The 16,835-nt window shown below is 41.3% G+C and overlaps 1 protein-coding gene across 1 annotated transcript; it reads left to right on the forward strand.

The window, feature by feature from the left end:
* Positions 1-5,206: 5,206 nt before the first annotated feature.
* ndufs7 (NADH:ubiquinone oxidoreductase core subunit S7) lies at positions 5,207-14,660 on the forward strand. The gene is made up of 8 exons (XM_029706678.1): positions 5,207-5,270; positions 6,737-6,773; positions 7,012-7,083; positions 7,161-7,281; positions 13,540-13,719; positions 13,814-13,860; positions 14,147-14,235; positions 14,491-14,660. Exons 1-8 carry the CDS (start codon positions 5,252-5,254, stop codon positions 14,586-14,588), a joined length of 663 nt encoding a protein of 220 aa, XP_029562538.1. The 5' UTR covers positions 5,207-5,251; the 3' UTR covers positions 14,589-14,660.
* The last annotated feature ends 2,175 nt before the right edge of the window (positions 14,661-16,835 follow it).

A 16,835-nucleotide genomic window follows, 5' to 3' on the forward strand; every position in this document is an offset into this window, starting at 1 on the left:
TCTGTATTTTGTTTGGCTAATGTACCCTACTAGTGACTTGTTTGGTTTATTGCATGTCATAGAGGCCTATTCCAAATGTAATCCGCTGGGCCTATTTTCAAAAATTCAAGTCAATGATTAGTTTGTTCTATTCATTCTATTTGTATGCTTTTAATCCTAGCCAATAGGCAAAATCCAGATAATTTTGGAAAAACAGCCCAGATGTTCATAATGCAGACTGGCATTGTTCATAATGCAAATAACATTTGTTATTTAACTAAGAACAAATTCTTATTTACAATGACGGCCTACCAAGAGGCATCCTGTGGGGACGGGGTTGGGATTAAAAAAATATAGGACAAAACACACATCACGACAAGCGAGACAACACTACATAAAGAGAGACCTAATACAACAACATAACATGGTAGCAGCACAAAACATTGTACAGACAACACAAAGGGCAAGAAGGTAGAGACAACAATACATCACGCAAAGCAGCCACAATTGACAGCAAGAGTGTCCATGATTGAGTATTTGAATGAAGAGATTGAGATAAAATTGTCCAGTTTGAGTGTTTGTTGCAGTTCGTTCCAGTCGCTAGCTGCAGCGAACTGAAAAGACGAGCGACCCAGGGACGTGTGTGCTTTGGGGACCTTTAACAGAATGTGATTGGTAGAACAGAACACTCTGGCTCCCGAGTGGCTCAGCGGTCTAAGGCACTGCATCTCAGTGCTAGAGGCGTCAATACAGACACCCTGGTTTGAATCCAGGCTGTATTACAACCGGCCTTGATTGGAAGTCCCATAGGGTGGCGCACAATTGGTCCAGCGTCATCCGGGTTTGGCCAGTGTACAATGGTCTGGCTCATCCTTGGGAGCAATTTCCAAACGCCTGAAGGTACCATGTTCATCTGTACAAACAATAGTACGCAAGTGTAAACACCATTGGACCACGCAGCCGTCATATCACTCAGGAAGGAGATGCGTTCTGTCTCCTAGAGATGAACTTACTTTGGTGCGAAAAGTGCAAATCAATCCCAGAACAATAGCAAAGGACCTTGTGAAGATGCTGGAGGAAACGGGTATGAAAGTATCTATATCCAAAGTAAAACGAGTCCTATATCGACATAACCTGAAAGGCCGCTCAGCAAGGAAGAAGCCACTGCTCCAAAACTGCCATAAAAAAGCCAGACTACAGTTTGCAACTGCACATGGGGACAAAGATCGTACTTTTTGGAGAAATGTCCGCTGGTCTGATGGAACAAAAATAGAACTGTTTGGCCATAATGACCATTGTTATGTTTGGAGGAAAAAGGGGGAGGCTTGCAAGCCAAAGAACACCATCCCAACCATGAAGCACAGGGGTGGCAGCATCATTTTGTGGGGGTGCTTTGCTGCAGGAGGGACTGGTGCACTTCACAAAATAGATGGCATCATGAGGAAGGACAATTATGTGGATATATTGAAGCAACATCTCAAGACATCAGTCAGGAAGTTAAAGCTTGTTCACAAATGGGTCTTCCAAATGGACAATGACCCCAAGCATACTTCTAAAATTGTGGCAAAATGGCTTAAGGACAACAAAGTCAAGGTATTGGGGTGGCCATCACAAAGCCCCGACCTCAATCCTATAGAACATTTGTGGGTAGAACTGAAAAAGCTTGTGCGAGCAAGGAGGCCTACAAACTTGACTCAATTACACCAGCTCTGTCAGGTGGAATGAGCCAAAATTCACCCAACTTATTGTGGGAAGCTTGTGGAAGGCTACCTGGAATGTTTGACCCAAGTTAAACAATTTAAAGGCAATGCTACCAAATACTAATTGAGTGTATGTAAACTTCTGACCCAATGGGAATGTGATGAAAGAAATAAAAGCTGAAATAAATCTCTCTACTATTATTCTGACATTTCACATTCTTAAAATAAAGTGGTGATCCTAACTGACCTAAGAAAGGGAATTTTTACTACGATTAAATGTCAGGAATTGTGAAAAAATTAGTTTAAGTGTATTTGGCTAAGGTGTATGTAAACTTCCGACCTCAACTGTAAGTATTAATAAAAAAACAAGTATTCAGACCCTTTGCTGAGACTCAAAATTGAGCTCAGGTGCATCCTGTTTCTATTGATCATCCTTGAGACGTTTTACAACTTGGAGTCCACCTGTGGTCAATTCAATTGATTGGACAGGATTTGGAAAGGCACACACACCTGTCTATATAAGGTCCCACAGTTGACAGTGCATGTCAGAGCAAAAACCAGGTCATGAGGTCAAAATAATTGTCCGTAGCACTCCGAGACAGGATTGTGTCGAGGCACAGATCTAAGGAAGGGTACAACAAAATGTTGGCAGCGTCGAAGGTCCCCAAGAACACAGTGGCCTCCATCATTCTTAAATGGAAGAAGTTTGGAACAACCAAGACTCTTCCTTCAAACTGAGCAACAGGGGAGAAGGGCCTTGGTCAGGGAGGTGACCAAGAACCTGATGGTCATTCTGACAGAGCTCTAGAGTTCCTCTGTGGAGATGGGAGAACCTTCCAGAAGGACAACAATCTCTGCAGCACTCCACCAATCAGGCCTTTATGATTGAGTGGCCAGATGGAAGCCACTCCTCAGTAAAAGGCACATGACAGCCCGCTTTGAGTTTTCCAAAAGTCACCTAAAGAACTGCTCCAGAGTGCTCAGGACCTCGGACTAGGGCAAAGGTTCACCTTCCAACAGGACAACGACCCTAAGCACACAGTCAATACAACACAGGAGTGGCTTCAGGATAAGTCTCTGAATGTCCTTGAGTGGCCCAGCTAGAGCCCAGACTTGAACCCGATCAAACATCTCTGGAGAGACCTGAAAATAGCTGTGCAGCAACGCTCCCCATCCAACCTGACAGAGCTTGAGAGGATCTGCAGAGAAAAATGGGAGAAATTCCCCAAATACAGGTGTGCCAAGCTTGTAGCGTCATACCCAAGAAGACTTGATGCTTTAATCACTGCCAAAGGTGCACAATCAACAGCCTGGTCAACTTGTATGCAAAGTAGCTCTGCATGAGGAAAATGGTGGTCACACCAGATACTGACATATTTTTTGATCCACATCCCTACCCTTTTAAGGTATCTGTGACCAACAGATGCAAATCTTTATTCCCAGTCGTGAAATCCATGCTCCCGAGTGGCACAGTAGTCTAAGGCACTGCATCACAGTGCTGGAGGCGTCACTACAGACCCTGGTTTGATTCCAGGCTGATCACAACTGGACGTGAATGGGAGTCTCATAGGGCGGCGCACAATTGGCCCAGCGTCGTCCGGGTTTGGCCGGGGTAGGCCGTCATTGTAAATAAGAATTTGTTCTTAACTAACTTGCCTAGTTTAAAAAAAAAAAAAAATCCTTATATGAACTGTAACTCAGTAACATTTTGAAATTGTTGCATGTTGCGTTTATATTTTTGTTCAGTGTATATATGAATGTTGAAAACAATAACATGGTATGAGTTGGGAAAAAGACACTTACAATTCTGTGGTGTTGAAAGCTTCCACCAGTGTAGGTAGTTGTTAGAATGGCTGAGCAGGGTTCACTGTAGAAGAGCAGAGTTCCCTTCTCGGTGGTACTACCAACAGACAATGTGTAAATGCTGTTGGTGTAACCATCGCAGTTGCAGTTGTCAAAGCTGGCACCCCCATTGCCTGAAGCCCAGACGTAAATGGAACCCAAGCCACCTCGGCCCTGTAAGGTATTGAAGTTGCTTTTCAATACTCATTAAGTGGATCCTACAGGTACAATGCAATGTTAGTTCTTTTTCTACTGATGGATCATTTTCCATTTGTCTTCATGATTAACAAAATGCAATCATTTGCCCCTTCAACAATAATCATCTCGATAGCTCACATAATTTTCAGCAAGGTCTGGGTGGCTTGTCTCTAGGCCATCGTCTAAGATGGACACCACTACCCCTTTGCATGTGTAGCCTCGAGCCCAGGCGGCCACCACATTCTGATTAAAGGCCTCACTCTGGAAAAGCAGTGGCCTACAGTTACAATAAAAAAAAATCAAAACAGGGATTACCATATGTTTTCACTCAAGGCAGAAAACCCTCAAACAGCAGAATACAAATCTAAAGAGCTTGTTATTATGGAAATAAAGGTCAAACAAAAATGAAAGAATAATGTTGACATGTACCAGGTACCACTGCTGATTGAAAAATGGATCAGTGGGCGCTGTGAAAGAGTGTCTTCTATTTTTACTCCTTCCAGATTACTGTGCACACCAAAGCACCTGAGAAACAGGTAGATCATTACACTCATCACAATAAGAGCAATACTGGGACTGGTTATCACAGCCAATTTTAGAAAGTGTTTTACAGATCTATTGACTTTTCACCTTAGGGTCCATTTTCAGTCGAAGATTATGCAAAGTGTGCCTGCAATGATTGTTTTGCCACCCCTCGTTGCTCCATATGGTAATAGTTGCCATCTGGAAATATCTACAAATATAATATGCCTGAAGAAATGAGCTACTACTAGCTAGTCATATTATGCCAAAAAATCTACCTATAAAAAATACAAATCATTATATTGCATAAATAAACAGTGAACTAACATTAACATAATTGTTTTACCTTTCCCAAGATATGGAAACCATGTTTCTTTGCAATCTTGTTGATTTGCTCAGAGGTGCCACTTAAATATAGAGCCCAACTGTTGGTGTAGATGACCTCTGCATAAATTGTGCACACATACACCATACACAAAGAGCAACTAATGTAACTAAGGTACCTCATGCTGGCTTCTTTTTTTAACTGTTCAGCTGATTTATTTTTGGTCTTAAGGAAACAACACTTTCATTTTGCGAACTCTCATGCCACCAACATGACTAACTGATTTTGACAAGTGTATAACGGTTGTTGTTTGACATTCGAACAGGCCTACATGCGCATGATCAATAAATACTCCCGCCACAGATTGGCGCCCAGTTATCGCATTATGAAAGTCAGTTTTGCGTTGTAATGGGCTATGATTTGGGTTGTGTAAACTGATCTTGGATCTGTTCTGATCTACTTCTTACCCCATGGATCCACTGGCTAATGTGACATTATTTTCTACACCTTTGTTTTTTACTTTGAGCAATTCACTTCGAAAGTTCAGACCAACCAATAGGCCTACGTTTTACTAATATACATACATTTTTGTAGTCCTGTCAATAAAGAAATATGGAAGAGAGCGCCCCAAATGGTTCTAGCATGTAAGCATAGTCACCGGAAGTCATAGCTATTATATTTGCTTATGATGGCGGCGTTAGTCGGTGAGTGATGTTTTGGCTAAAACGTAAAGCTAGTTACTGGAACATATCATTCTGAAAAATATCGAACTAATTTATCTCACAAATATTACACTTTTGTATGGTTTCCGATTAATGTATTATATTGGTTGCCGTGACAATTTTTTTGCTATCACAACGGTTTGTAATCCCTGACCTTGCAAGCTAGTTAGCTGCTAGCACTACAGAACCCCTGGCTTGATCAGAAACAACTCTTGTCTATGCTAGTTAGCAAATGCTGTTTGTTTGTGTAGTTAGCTAGCTATTAAACTAGCACGCGTGAAGTTTCTCACACATTGTGCATGGTTATTAACGTCTCAATGGTAATCTAGTAAAGACCAATGTGTCCCTGTTTTACATAAGAGCAATGGCTCATAGTGCTAGCTAAGTAACGTGATTTAGGGGCTCCGGAGAGGCGCAGCGGTCTAACATGCTGACCAGACCGGACACGTAGCGTGCGCAAGCGTCGCAAAATAAATGTAGAAATCCATGTTATTCAATTATTTCGCCAACGAGCGTCTGTTATGCCAAGGGCTAAAATAGAACTCCTTTCTATTTCTGACGCAGATCGCGCTGAAAGTCCTGCCTCTCCCATCTCCTCATTGGTTATACCCACGTAGGTGATTGAAAGATGAACTGTTTTGCCGGTAGTCGTGGTAATACTATGAAAGTTTAGATGCCAATCACCATGTAAGTTCAAAGATGAAAAAGCCTGGAAGGAGGAGAGATGACTAGAAACAATTTGGTTGGCTGTTTTATGTGTGGATTAATTGGCGGAGTAGAGGAGCTTGTGCATTTCAGGTAAAAAAGCAACTCAATGTTTATATCCCAGGACAAATTAGTTAGCAACAGCAAGCTAGCAAAATAGGACAAATTAGCTAGCAAGTGCAAGCTAAATTGCCATACATGTTTAATGCTTTTCGACCTGTCCTCAAATGAATGTCATTGGTTCAGAGTTTGTTTTGATATTTTAACCTGCGTGTTGTGATTGCGTTTGGTGTAGGGGGACAAAATAAATGTATGCACGATTGCGCACGTGCGCAGCGGATTTGGGTTCCGTGTAAGGCACTGCATCTCAGTGCTAGAGGTGTCACCACAGACACCCTGGTTCAAATCCAGGCTGTATCACAACCGGCCGTGATTGGGAGTCCCATAAGGCGTCGCACAATTGGCCCAGCGTCGTCCGGGTTTGGCCGGTGTAGGCCGCCATTGTAAATAAGAATTTGTTCTTAACTGGCTTGCCTAGTTAAATAAAACATGGATGGTAGCTACTGTCGCTATTCTTATTTCTATCACAAACGTCAATCAGCTTGTTATATCACCCAAGAAAGCGCACTGCCTTGTCTATAGCCAATATTTCGATGTGTCCCGCAAGTAACTGTTACATTATCTAAATACAACCTATAGATAGATTTGTTGACATCTGTGCTTTTTTTGTCTTTCCTGTGCAGTTCCTCGCCTCGCCGCGTTTGGTACCTTTTCATCTAGGTAAGCATAATGTTAGGCAAATTACGCAGATAAGGTGATTAAACTAAGACAGGCCTAGGATTTACTATAGTTAGTAACAGGTTCTTTCTGTTTTGAAATCACCAGTAACCTTATGAAATGTTTGCTCTATTTATTAAATCCTTAAAGTAGTGTAATTTGTGTAGTTAATGCCATTTAGTTTGTCTTGGTCAGTCTTATATTGTGAAGTCGTATTACCTAATCTTTTTCTACCACACAGATCCATTTCAGTATTTGCAATACAACCGAGCTCGTCACTACACCACATTGCTAAAAGTGGCAATGCTACATGGTAAGGGAGGTCCTGTAAACATCTCAATTTGTCAAAATGTTTGTTTGAGTGCTTCATATTACCTCCTTTTCTTCCAGTGTGGTTTCAGTCAGAGAGAAAAGCACAGCGGTGGCTGCTGCCAAGCCCGCTGCAGTAACGAGCAGCAAGGGAGAGTATGTTATCACTAAGCTGGATGATCTGGTGAATTGGGCACGCAGGGTAAGTCAATGCCACACCGCAAGTACTCTATGTTCTTCAGTGGCATATGGTCCATTTTGAATGTTTGTGTCAATTTTTCAATAAGAAAATCAAGAAGTGCACCCCTCCATCTAAAACTCCTTTGTGACATTCTCTATTCTGTGGCTGACTGGCTGCCAGTCAAACAACTGTCAAAATAATTAAACTAACTACAGAGGGCAGCACCGTATGATCACAGGCATTCCTCTAAACCAGCCTTAAGCTTTTTTTTTTTGGAACTGAGTCGGGTCTCAACATACTGTTTAGTCAGAAAAGTAGAATACACAAGGTGCAATTTCTATGCTTGGTTGTACATGAGAAGTTTTTATTTTGTTAATCACTGACAGTCACTCAATTAGCCATGTCAGCTAAGATTTTTAGATTGGTAAGAATACCGACCGGGCACATGCCCACGTGGGCCCTGACCCACATTGTACAAAATGGTGCTAACAGAGAGGGCTGCCTCGCTTCTAGTGCTTAGGAAACTTGGCAGTATTTTTTTTTTTTAAATGTATTTGTTAGCCCAGAAAATCTGGGTGTTATTACATACAGCCGGGAAGAACTATTAGATATCAGAGCGACATGAACTTACCAGGAATACGACTTTCCTGAAGCGGATCCTTTGAACTACCCAACTACCCAAGGCATTTGAGCTGATTCTAGGGGCTGACCCAAAACAACACCGCCAGAGAAGAGGTAGACGGAGCTGTCTTCTGGTCAGACTTCGAAGGCGCGCACTCCACTCAACGCTTCTGAGTATATTATTCCCCAATGTCCAGTCTCTAGATAACAAGGTAGAAACTAAATTAGGGCAAGGGTTGCTTTCCAGAGAGACAGGGATTGTAACATGCTCTGTTTCACGGAAACATGACTCAATTGGGATATGCTGTTGGAGTCAATACGGTCACCTGGATTCTTTGTACGTCGCGCCGACAGGAATAAACATCTCTCCGGGAAGAAGGGTGGGGGTGTATGTTTCATTATTAATGACTCATGGTGTAATTGTAACAACATACAGGAACTCAAGTCTTTTTTTATTCACCTGACCTAGAATTCCTCACAATCAAATGCCGACCGTGTTATCTCCCAAGACAATTCTCCTCGGTTATTGTCACAGCTGTGTATACCCCTCCAGCCGACACCACGATGGCCCTCAAGAAACTATATATCCTGAGACTCCATTTATTTTAGCTAGGGATTTTAACAAAGCAAATTTGAGATCAAGGCTACCTAAATTCTATCAACGTATCGACTGTAGCACTCGCACTGGAAAAAAACTGAACCACAGTTACTCAAACTTCCGCGATGCATACAAGGCCCTCCCCCGCCCTCCTTTTGGCAAATCTGACCACGACTCAATTTTGCTCCTCCCTTCCTATAGGCAGAAACTCAAACAGGATGTACCCGTGTTAAGAACTATTCAACACTGGTCTGACCATTCGGAATTCACGCTTCAAGACTGTTTTGATCATGCAGACTGGGACATTTTACAGGTAGCCTCAGATAATAATATCGACGTATACGCTGATTCGGCGAGTGAGTTTATAAGGAAGTGCATAGGAGATGTTGTACCTACCGTGACTATTAACTTGTTATGGATAGGGGGCAGTATTTTCACGGCCGGATAAAAAACATACCCGATTTAATCTGATTATTACTCCTGCCCAGAAACTAGAATATGCATATAATTATTAGCTTTGGATAGAAAACACTCCGTTTCTAAAACTGTTTGAATGGTGTCTGTGAGTATAACAGAACTCATTTGGCAGGCAAAAACCTGAGAAGATTCCAAACAAGAAGCGCCCTCTCTGACTTTCTTGGCCTTCTTGATCATCTCTATCCAAAACAGGGGATCTCTGCTGTAACGTGACATTTTCTAACGCTCCCATAGGCTCTCAGAAGGCGCCAGAATGTTGAATGATGACTTTGCAGGCCATGGCTGAAAAACAGTAGCGCATTTGGATAGTGGTCAATCTGAGAACAATGAGACTGGGGGCGCGTGCACGAGACGACTCCATGTTTTTATTTTTTCGTCTTTGAACTAAAACAGGGTTTCCCGGTCGGAATATTATTGCTTTTTTTACGAGAAAAATCGCATAAAAATTGATTTTAAACCGCGTTTGACATGCTTCGAAGTACGGTAATGGAATATTTGTACATTTTTTGTCACGAAACGCGCCGGGCGCGTCACCCTTCTTTACCCTTCGGATAGTGTCTTGAACGCACGAACAAAACGCCGCTATTTGGATATAACTATGGATTATTTGGAACCAAACCAACATTTGTTATTGAAGTAGAAGACCTGGGAGTGCATTCTGACGAAGAACAGCAAAGGTAATACAATTTTTCTTATAGTAAATCTGAGTTTGGTGAGTACCTAACTTGGTGGGTGTCAAAATAGCTAGCCATGATGGCCGGGCTATCTACTCAGAATATTGCAAAATGTGCTTTCACCGAAAAGCTATTTTAAAATCGGACACCGCGATTGCATAAAGGAGTTCTGTATCTATAATTCTTAAAATAATTATGTTTTTTGTGAACGTTTATCGTGAGTAATTTAGTAAATTCACCGGAAGTGACCGCATCGTACCAGTGGTATTTATATCAAAAGCTGGTTTTTGATATAAATATGAACTTGATTGAACAAAACATGCATGTATTGTTTAACATAATGTCCTAGGAGTGTCATCTGATGAAGATCATCAAAGGTTAGTGCTGCATTTAGCTGTGGTTTTGTTTTTTGTGACATTATATGCTAGCTTGAAAAATGGGTGTCTGATTATTTCTGGCTGGGTACTCTGCTGACATAATCTAATGTTTTGCTTTCGCTGTAAAGCCTTTTTGAAATTGGACAGTGTGGTTAGATAAAGGAGAGTCTTGTCTTTTAAAATTGTGTAAAATAGTCATATGTTTGAAAAATGGAAGTTTGGGGATTTTTGAGGAATTTGTAATTCGCGCCACGCCTATCATTGGATATTGGAGCAGGTGTTCCGCTAGCGGAACGTCTAGATGTAAGACGTTAAAACCTACCATAACCAGAAACCGTGGATAGATGGCGGTATTCGCACAAAACTGAAAGCATGAACATACTTATTTAACCATGGAAAGGTGACAGGGATTATGGCCGAATACAAACAGTGTAGTTTTTCCCTCCAAGGCAATCAAGCGAAATGTCAGTATAGAGACAATGTGGAGTCGCAATTCAACGGCTCAGACATAAGACTTATATGGCAGGGTCTACAGACAATCAGACTACAAAAAGAAAACCAGCCATGTCACGGACACCATCTTGCTTCCAGACAAACAAAACACCTTGCCCGCTTTGAGGATAATCCACCCACAGACAGTGTGGTGAAGAAGGGGCAAAAGCGCCTCTTCAACCTACCTCAGGAGGCTGAAGAAATTTGTCTTATCACCTAAAACCATCACAAACTTTTACAGATGCACAATTGAGAGCATCTTGTCGGGCTGCATAACCGCCTAGTACAGCAACTGCACCACCCACAAAGACAAGGCTCTCCAGAGGGTGGTGCGGTCTGCACAACGAATCACCGGGGGCAAACTACCTGCCCTCCAAGACACCTACAGCACCCAATGTCACAGGAAGGCCAAAAAGATCATCAAGGACAACAACCACCCGTGCCACTGCCTGTTCTTCCCTCTACCATCCAGAAGGCGAGGTCAGTACAGGTGCATCAAAGCTGGGACTGAGAGACTGAAAAACAGCTTCTATCTCAAGGCCATCAGACTGGTAAACAGCCATCACTTACACAGAGGCTGCTGCCTGCATACAGACTTGAAATAATTGGCCACTTTTAATAAATGTATCACTAGTCTCTTTAATAGTGCTACTTTTAATAATGTTTACATATCTTGCATTACTCATCTCATATGTACAGTTGAAGTCGGACGTTTACATACACTTAGGTTGGAATCATTAAAACTAGTTTTTCAACCACTCCACACATTTCTTGTTAACAATCTATAGTTTTGGCAAGTCAGTTAGAACATCTGCTTTGTGCATGACATGTAATTTTTCCAACAATTGTTTACAGACAGATTATTTCACTTATTCACTGTGTCACAATTCCAGTGGGTCAGACGTTTACATACACTAAGTTGACTGTGCCTTTTAAACAGCTTGGAAAATTCCAGAAACTGATGACATGGCTTTAGAAGCTTCTGATAGGCGAATTGACATAATTTGAGTCAATTGGAGGTGTATTTCCAAATGCCTGAAGGTACCACGTTCATCTGTACAAACAATAGTACGCAAGTATAAACACCATTGGACCACAGAGCTGTCATACCGCTCAGGGAAGAGACGCGTTCTGTCTCCTAGAGATGAACGTACTTTGGTGCGAAAAGTGCAAATCAATCCCAGAACAACAGCAGAGGACCTTGTGAAGATGCTGGAGGAAACGGGTACAAAAGTATCTATATCCACAGCAAAACGAGTCTTATATCAACATAACCTGAAAGGCAGCTCAGCAAGGAAGAAGCCACTGCTCCAAAACCGCCATAAAAAAGCCAGACTACAGTTTTCAACTGCGCATGGGGACAAAGATCGTACATTTTGGAGAAATATCCTCTGGTCTGATGAAACAAAAATAGAACTGTTTGGCCATAATGACCATTCTTATGTTTGGAGGAAAAAGGGGGAGGCTTGCAAGCTGAAGAACACCATCCCAACCGTGAAGCACTGGGGTGGCAGCATCATGTTGTGGGGGTGCTTTGCTGCAGGAGGGACTAGTGCACTTCACAAAATAGATGGCATCATGAGGGAGGATAATTATGTGGATATATTGAAGCAACATCTCAAGACATCAGTCAGGAAGTTTAAGCTTGGTCGCAAATGTGTCTTCCAAATGGACAATGACCCCAAGCATACTTCCAAAGTTGTGGAAAATGGCTTAAGGACAACAAAGTCAAGGTATTGGAATCGCCATCACAAAGCCCTGACCTCAATCCTATAGAACATTTGTGGGCAGAACTGAAAAAGCTTGTGCGAGCAAAGAGGCCTACAAACCTGACTCGATTACACCAGCTCTGTCAGGAGGAATGGGCCAAAATTCACCCAACTTATTGTGGGAAGCTTGTGGAAGGCTACCCAAAATGTTTGACCCAAGTTAAACAATTTAAAGGCAATGCTACCAAATACTAATTGAGTGTATGTAAACTTCTGACCCACTGGGAATGTGATGAAAGAAATGAAAGCTGAAATGAATCATTCTCTCTACTATTACTCTGACATCTCACATTCTTAAAATAACGTGGTGATCCTAACTTACCTAAGACAGGGAATTTTTACTAGGATTAAATGTCAGGAATTGTGAAACTGAGTTTAAATATATTTGGCTAAGGTGCATATACTATATTTTATACCATCTATTGCATATTGCCTATGCCGCTCTGTCATTGCTCATTCATATATGTATATATTCCATTCCTTTACTTAGATTTGTGTGTATTACGTAGTTGTGGAACTGTTTGATTGTTCTAACATGTAATCTATCAAATGTATTTATAAAGCCCTTTTTACATCAGCCAATGTCACAAAGTGCTATACAGAAACCCAGCCTAAAATCCCAAACAGCAAGCAATGCAGATGTAGAAGCACGGTGGCTGGGGGGGAAAACTCTAAAAAGGCAGGAACCTAGGAACAAACCTAGAGAGGAATCAGGCGCTGAGGGGTGGCCAGTCCTCTTCTGGCTGAGCGGGATGGAGATTATAACATTACATGGCCAAAATGTTCAAACGTTCATAGATAACCAGCAGGGTCAAATAATAATAATCAGTGGTTGTAGAAGGTGCAACAGGTCAGCACCTCAGCAGTAAATGTCAGTTGGCTTTTCATAGCCGATCATTCAGATGTCGAGACAGCAGGTGTGGTAGAGGGAGTTGAAAACAGCAGGTCCACAGGCAGAACAGTTGAAACTGGAGCAGCTGCACACAAGGTGCCTATGCCGATATCACGTTAACATGGCATAAGTCATGGCAAAATGTGTAGAATTGCAGGAAATTAGCTTTGAAACAACTTACAATTTTTTTCTTCTGTGACATCAAGAGGGGGGCCGCTAAAATGTTTTGCTCAAGAGGTGGTGGGGCCCCCCAGCCATAGCTCACTTTTCTTTTCACCAGAGATGAATAAGGGAAAAACATTGACTGACTCAGTGATCTTTGTTCAGATTGCTTTGTCGACCTATCAGTCCAATCTGTCTTTGTGTGTTTTTACATTAGAGCTCCCTTTGGCCCATGACGTTTGGACTGGCGTGCTGTGCGGTGGAGATGATGCACATGGCGGCTCCTCGTTATGACATGGACCGGTTCGGAGTGGTGTTCAGAGCCAGCCCCAGACAGGCCGACGTCATGATTGTGGCAGGCACTCTGACCAACAAGATGGCCCCCGCTTTGCGCAAGGTATTTGACTGAAGGACATCTTTCTTTGGAGAAAGGAGTTCTGTATTTGCTTTTGAGTGTATGAATTCACCATGATGTTCATTATTTCCCCTAGGTTTATGACCAGATGCCTGAGCCAAGATATGTCATTTCCATGGGAAGGTAAAGTACTGTCGTAATATGATTAGGTTTAAACAGAAACATTTTAGTGGTTATCTTGTTTGAAATGGATCTCATGATCGCCTTAACTTTTTCATTTAAAAACACCTGATTGTTTAACACAACCTCCCTAAAGTTAATTGCTTCTACCGATTTTGTGATTTATTTCTCCACACCAAGTTTTACCATTACACACAGTGCTTTTACAGTGTTGGTTGACATTTTCATCTTGCATTTCATATTTAACTGTTAGTTGAGCCACATTGTATCTTATTACTCTGTCCTTCAGCTGCGCCAATGGGGGCGGCTACTACCACTACTCTTACGCAGTGGTCAGAGGGTGTGACCGCATCGTACCGGTGGACATATACGTTCCAGGTATCTCATTCTGTTTTTGTTCTTTTTAATTATTATGAAACAAATATTTAGTTCTGTCCCGGATATATGTACAGCAATGTGGAAAAGAAACAAATCACAACAATAGCTCTTTTTTTTGATTTTATTTGCTGTCCCGGATATATGTACAGCAATGTGGAAAAGAAACAAATCACAACAATAGCTCTTTTTTTAGATTTTATTTGCGTTTATAGGAAACATTTGACTCAAATTGATTGTTTACTTGTCCTCCTGTAGGCTGCCCTCCCACAGCAGAGGCCCTTCTCTACGGGACGCTCCAGTTGCAGAAGAAAATAAAGAGAGAGAAGAAAATGAGGATTTGGTATCGCAAGTGAAATTCTCTCTCTTGCAGTTTGTAAATGTATTTATGGGTGGTCTGGCCACCCAGTAAACCGGTAGGCAATATCCTCAGGAGTCACTCTGGTTATTCTCTGGCTCCTCTTCTCTGTATAAACAATAAAATGTATTTCATGTCATTAGTTTAACTGTTGTTCTTGGCCCTGCACAGATTATGATACTGGCAGGTATGACATTCATCAATTTCCAATTTTCTCTCAGCAATATAATAATTTTAACTGAACATTTTAAACAATATTTCTATGGTCATCACTATTTAGATAGGAGTCACATCAGGTCTTTTACTTTCTTTCGTGGTCTATTCTTACCTTTTGTAACGTGTACTTTATCTGAAGACTATTTGTACTTCAGTCAGTAGATGGTGCACTTGGCACACACAATTGTTCTACAGAGTTTAGATATTTTCTTCCTTTGTCTCTGGTTCTACCAAATAGTTCCTGTTCGAATACTCAATGTTTCCTTTCTTCCTTGAAGTAATCACTGATCTGACATTGAATTGGTGTAAGCAAGCTTTCCTTGGTATTGCTTTCACCAATTGTCATGTCAGATCAGTGTTTACTTCAAGGAAATGAGGTTGGATACAACCTCAAAGTATTGTTACAGGGCCCGTCTTTGGTTCTACTCAGCAACACCCAATCCCAAATTAACCCTGTATGCACTTGTGTACATCTTAGACGATTGGTAGGTAGCAATAGGGATACAATTCCATCTAGCCTATCAGGAAGCAGGGTGGAGCTATTAATATTTTATGGGGAAAGTTGATAGGTCTAAACCATTTAACATGTTTGCACAAAAAAAGCTCTCCTTGTGTAATTTGGCACGATAAATTACATCCAATCTACATAAAATGTTGAATTGTTGCCCTCTTGTGCTTATTCTGCAAGAAATGCAGGCTCCATAAATATAAGTTGATATTTGATAAATCTCATTTTCAGTAACTCGTATAATTTACCAGGCTCAAGGATTTGTGACCCCATGGTAAATATTTATTGATTCAGTTGAATTATTGTGAGATCTGAAGGTTGTCCAATATCCAGAGGACCTCTACTTAAAAAAAACACATCATGATTGGGGTGTAAGCTACAAATAACACTTATCTATAACCAGGGCCAATAAGTGAGGCAATGTGCCACGACTACTTATCCATTAATGATTAACAACTTCTCTAGATAGTTACTTTTTCCATCTCTTTACTTAAGGGACTTATTCTGCAGCTTGTCCCAGCCCCTCAGGAAATAATTATTTTGTCAAAAGAGAATGCAATTTTGAATTATATTCAGTCAAATGGCAAATCGAAAGCTTTTTAAACAGGCAGCCCAATTCTGATCTTTCGCCCAATTATTTGGCAAAAGAACTGATCTGATTGGTCAAAATACCAATAATGACTTGAGGTCTGTTCGATTATAAAAAAATACAAAAATGTAAATGAAGGTTTGTCGATTTTCGTACATTTTTCTGAATGCTGTAAAAAAATGTAACCTTTATTTAACTAGGCAAGTCAGTTAACAAATTCTTATTTACAATGACAGCCAAACCATGATGACGCTGGGCAAATTGTGTGCCGGCTTATGGGAATCCCAATCATGGCCGGATGTGATACAGTCTGGATTCGAACCAGGGACTGTAGTGACGCCTCTTGGACTGAGATGCAGTGCCTTAAACCACTGCGCCACTTGTAACACAGAATAAAACAATTAACATAAGTCCCTTGATGGTAGTGACTGCTCATTACTGCTTATCATTTAACTATCCTTTAAAATATTTCACTTGTGTATATTACATTAGTTCCAAGTCATCTCTGTAGAGCTGCTGTCTGACAAAATCACAATTTTAGTAGTTCAAAGTAAACAAGGCATACTTTTATGACTGCTAATCACCAACTATCAATCATGTATTTTCAGGGTGAGATACTGTGCCTTGAGCAGCAACTGTGTTCTCTCCGTGTCTGCTCAACAAAGACCAGACAAGTAGGCGGTCGGGCAACCGAAGCAACTCAGTGTTGGTCCCATGTTTCATGAGCTGAAATAAAAGATCCCAGAAATGTTCCATACGTACAAAAAGCTTCTCAAATAAATGTTGTGCACAAATTTGTTTACACCCCAGTTAGTGAGCATTTCTCCTTTTCCAAAATAATCCATCCACCTGACAGGTGTGGAATATCAAGAAGCGGATTAAACAGCATTACGACACAGGTGCACCTTGTGCTCGGGACAATAAAAAGGCCA

The sequence above is a fragment of the Salmo trutta genome, chromosome 22 (genome assembly GCF_901001165.1).
Source record: "Salmo trutta chromosome 22, fSalTru1.1, whole genome shotgun sequence".
NCBI classification, from domain to species: domain Eukaryota; kingdom Metazoa; phylum Chordata; class Actinopteri; order Salmoniformes; family Salmonidae; genus Salmo; species Salmo trutta.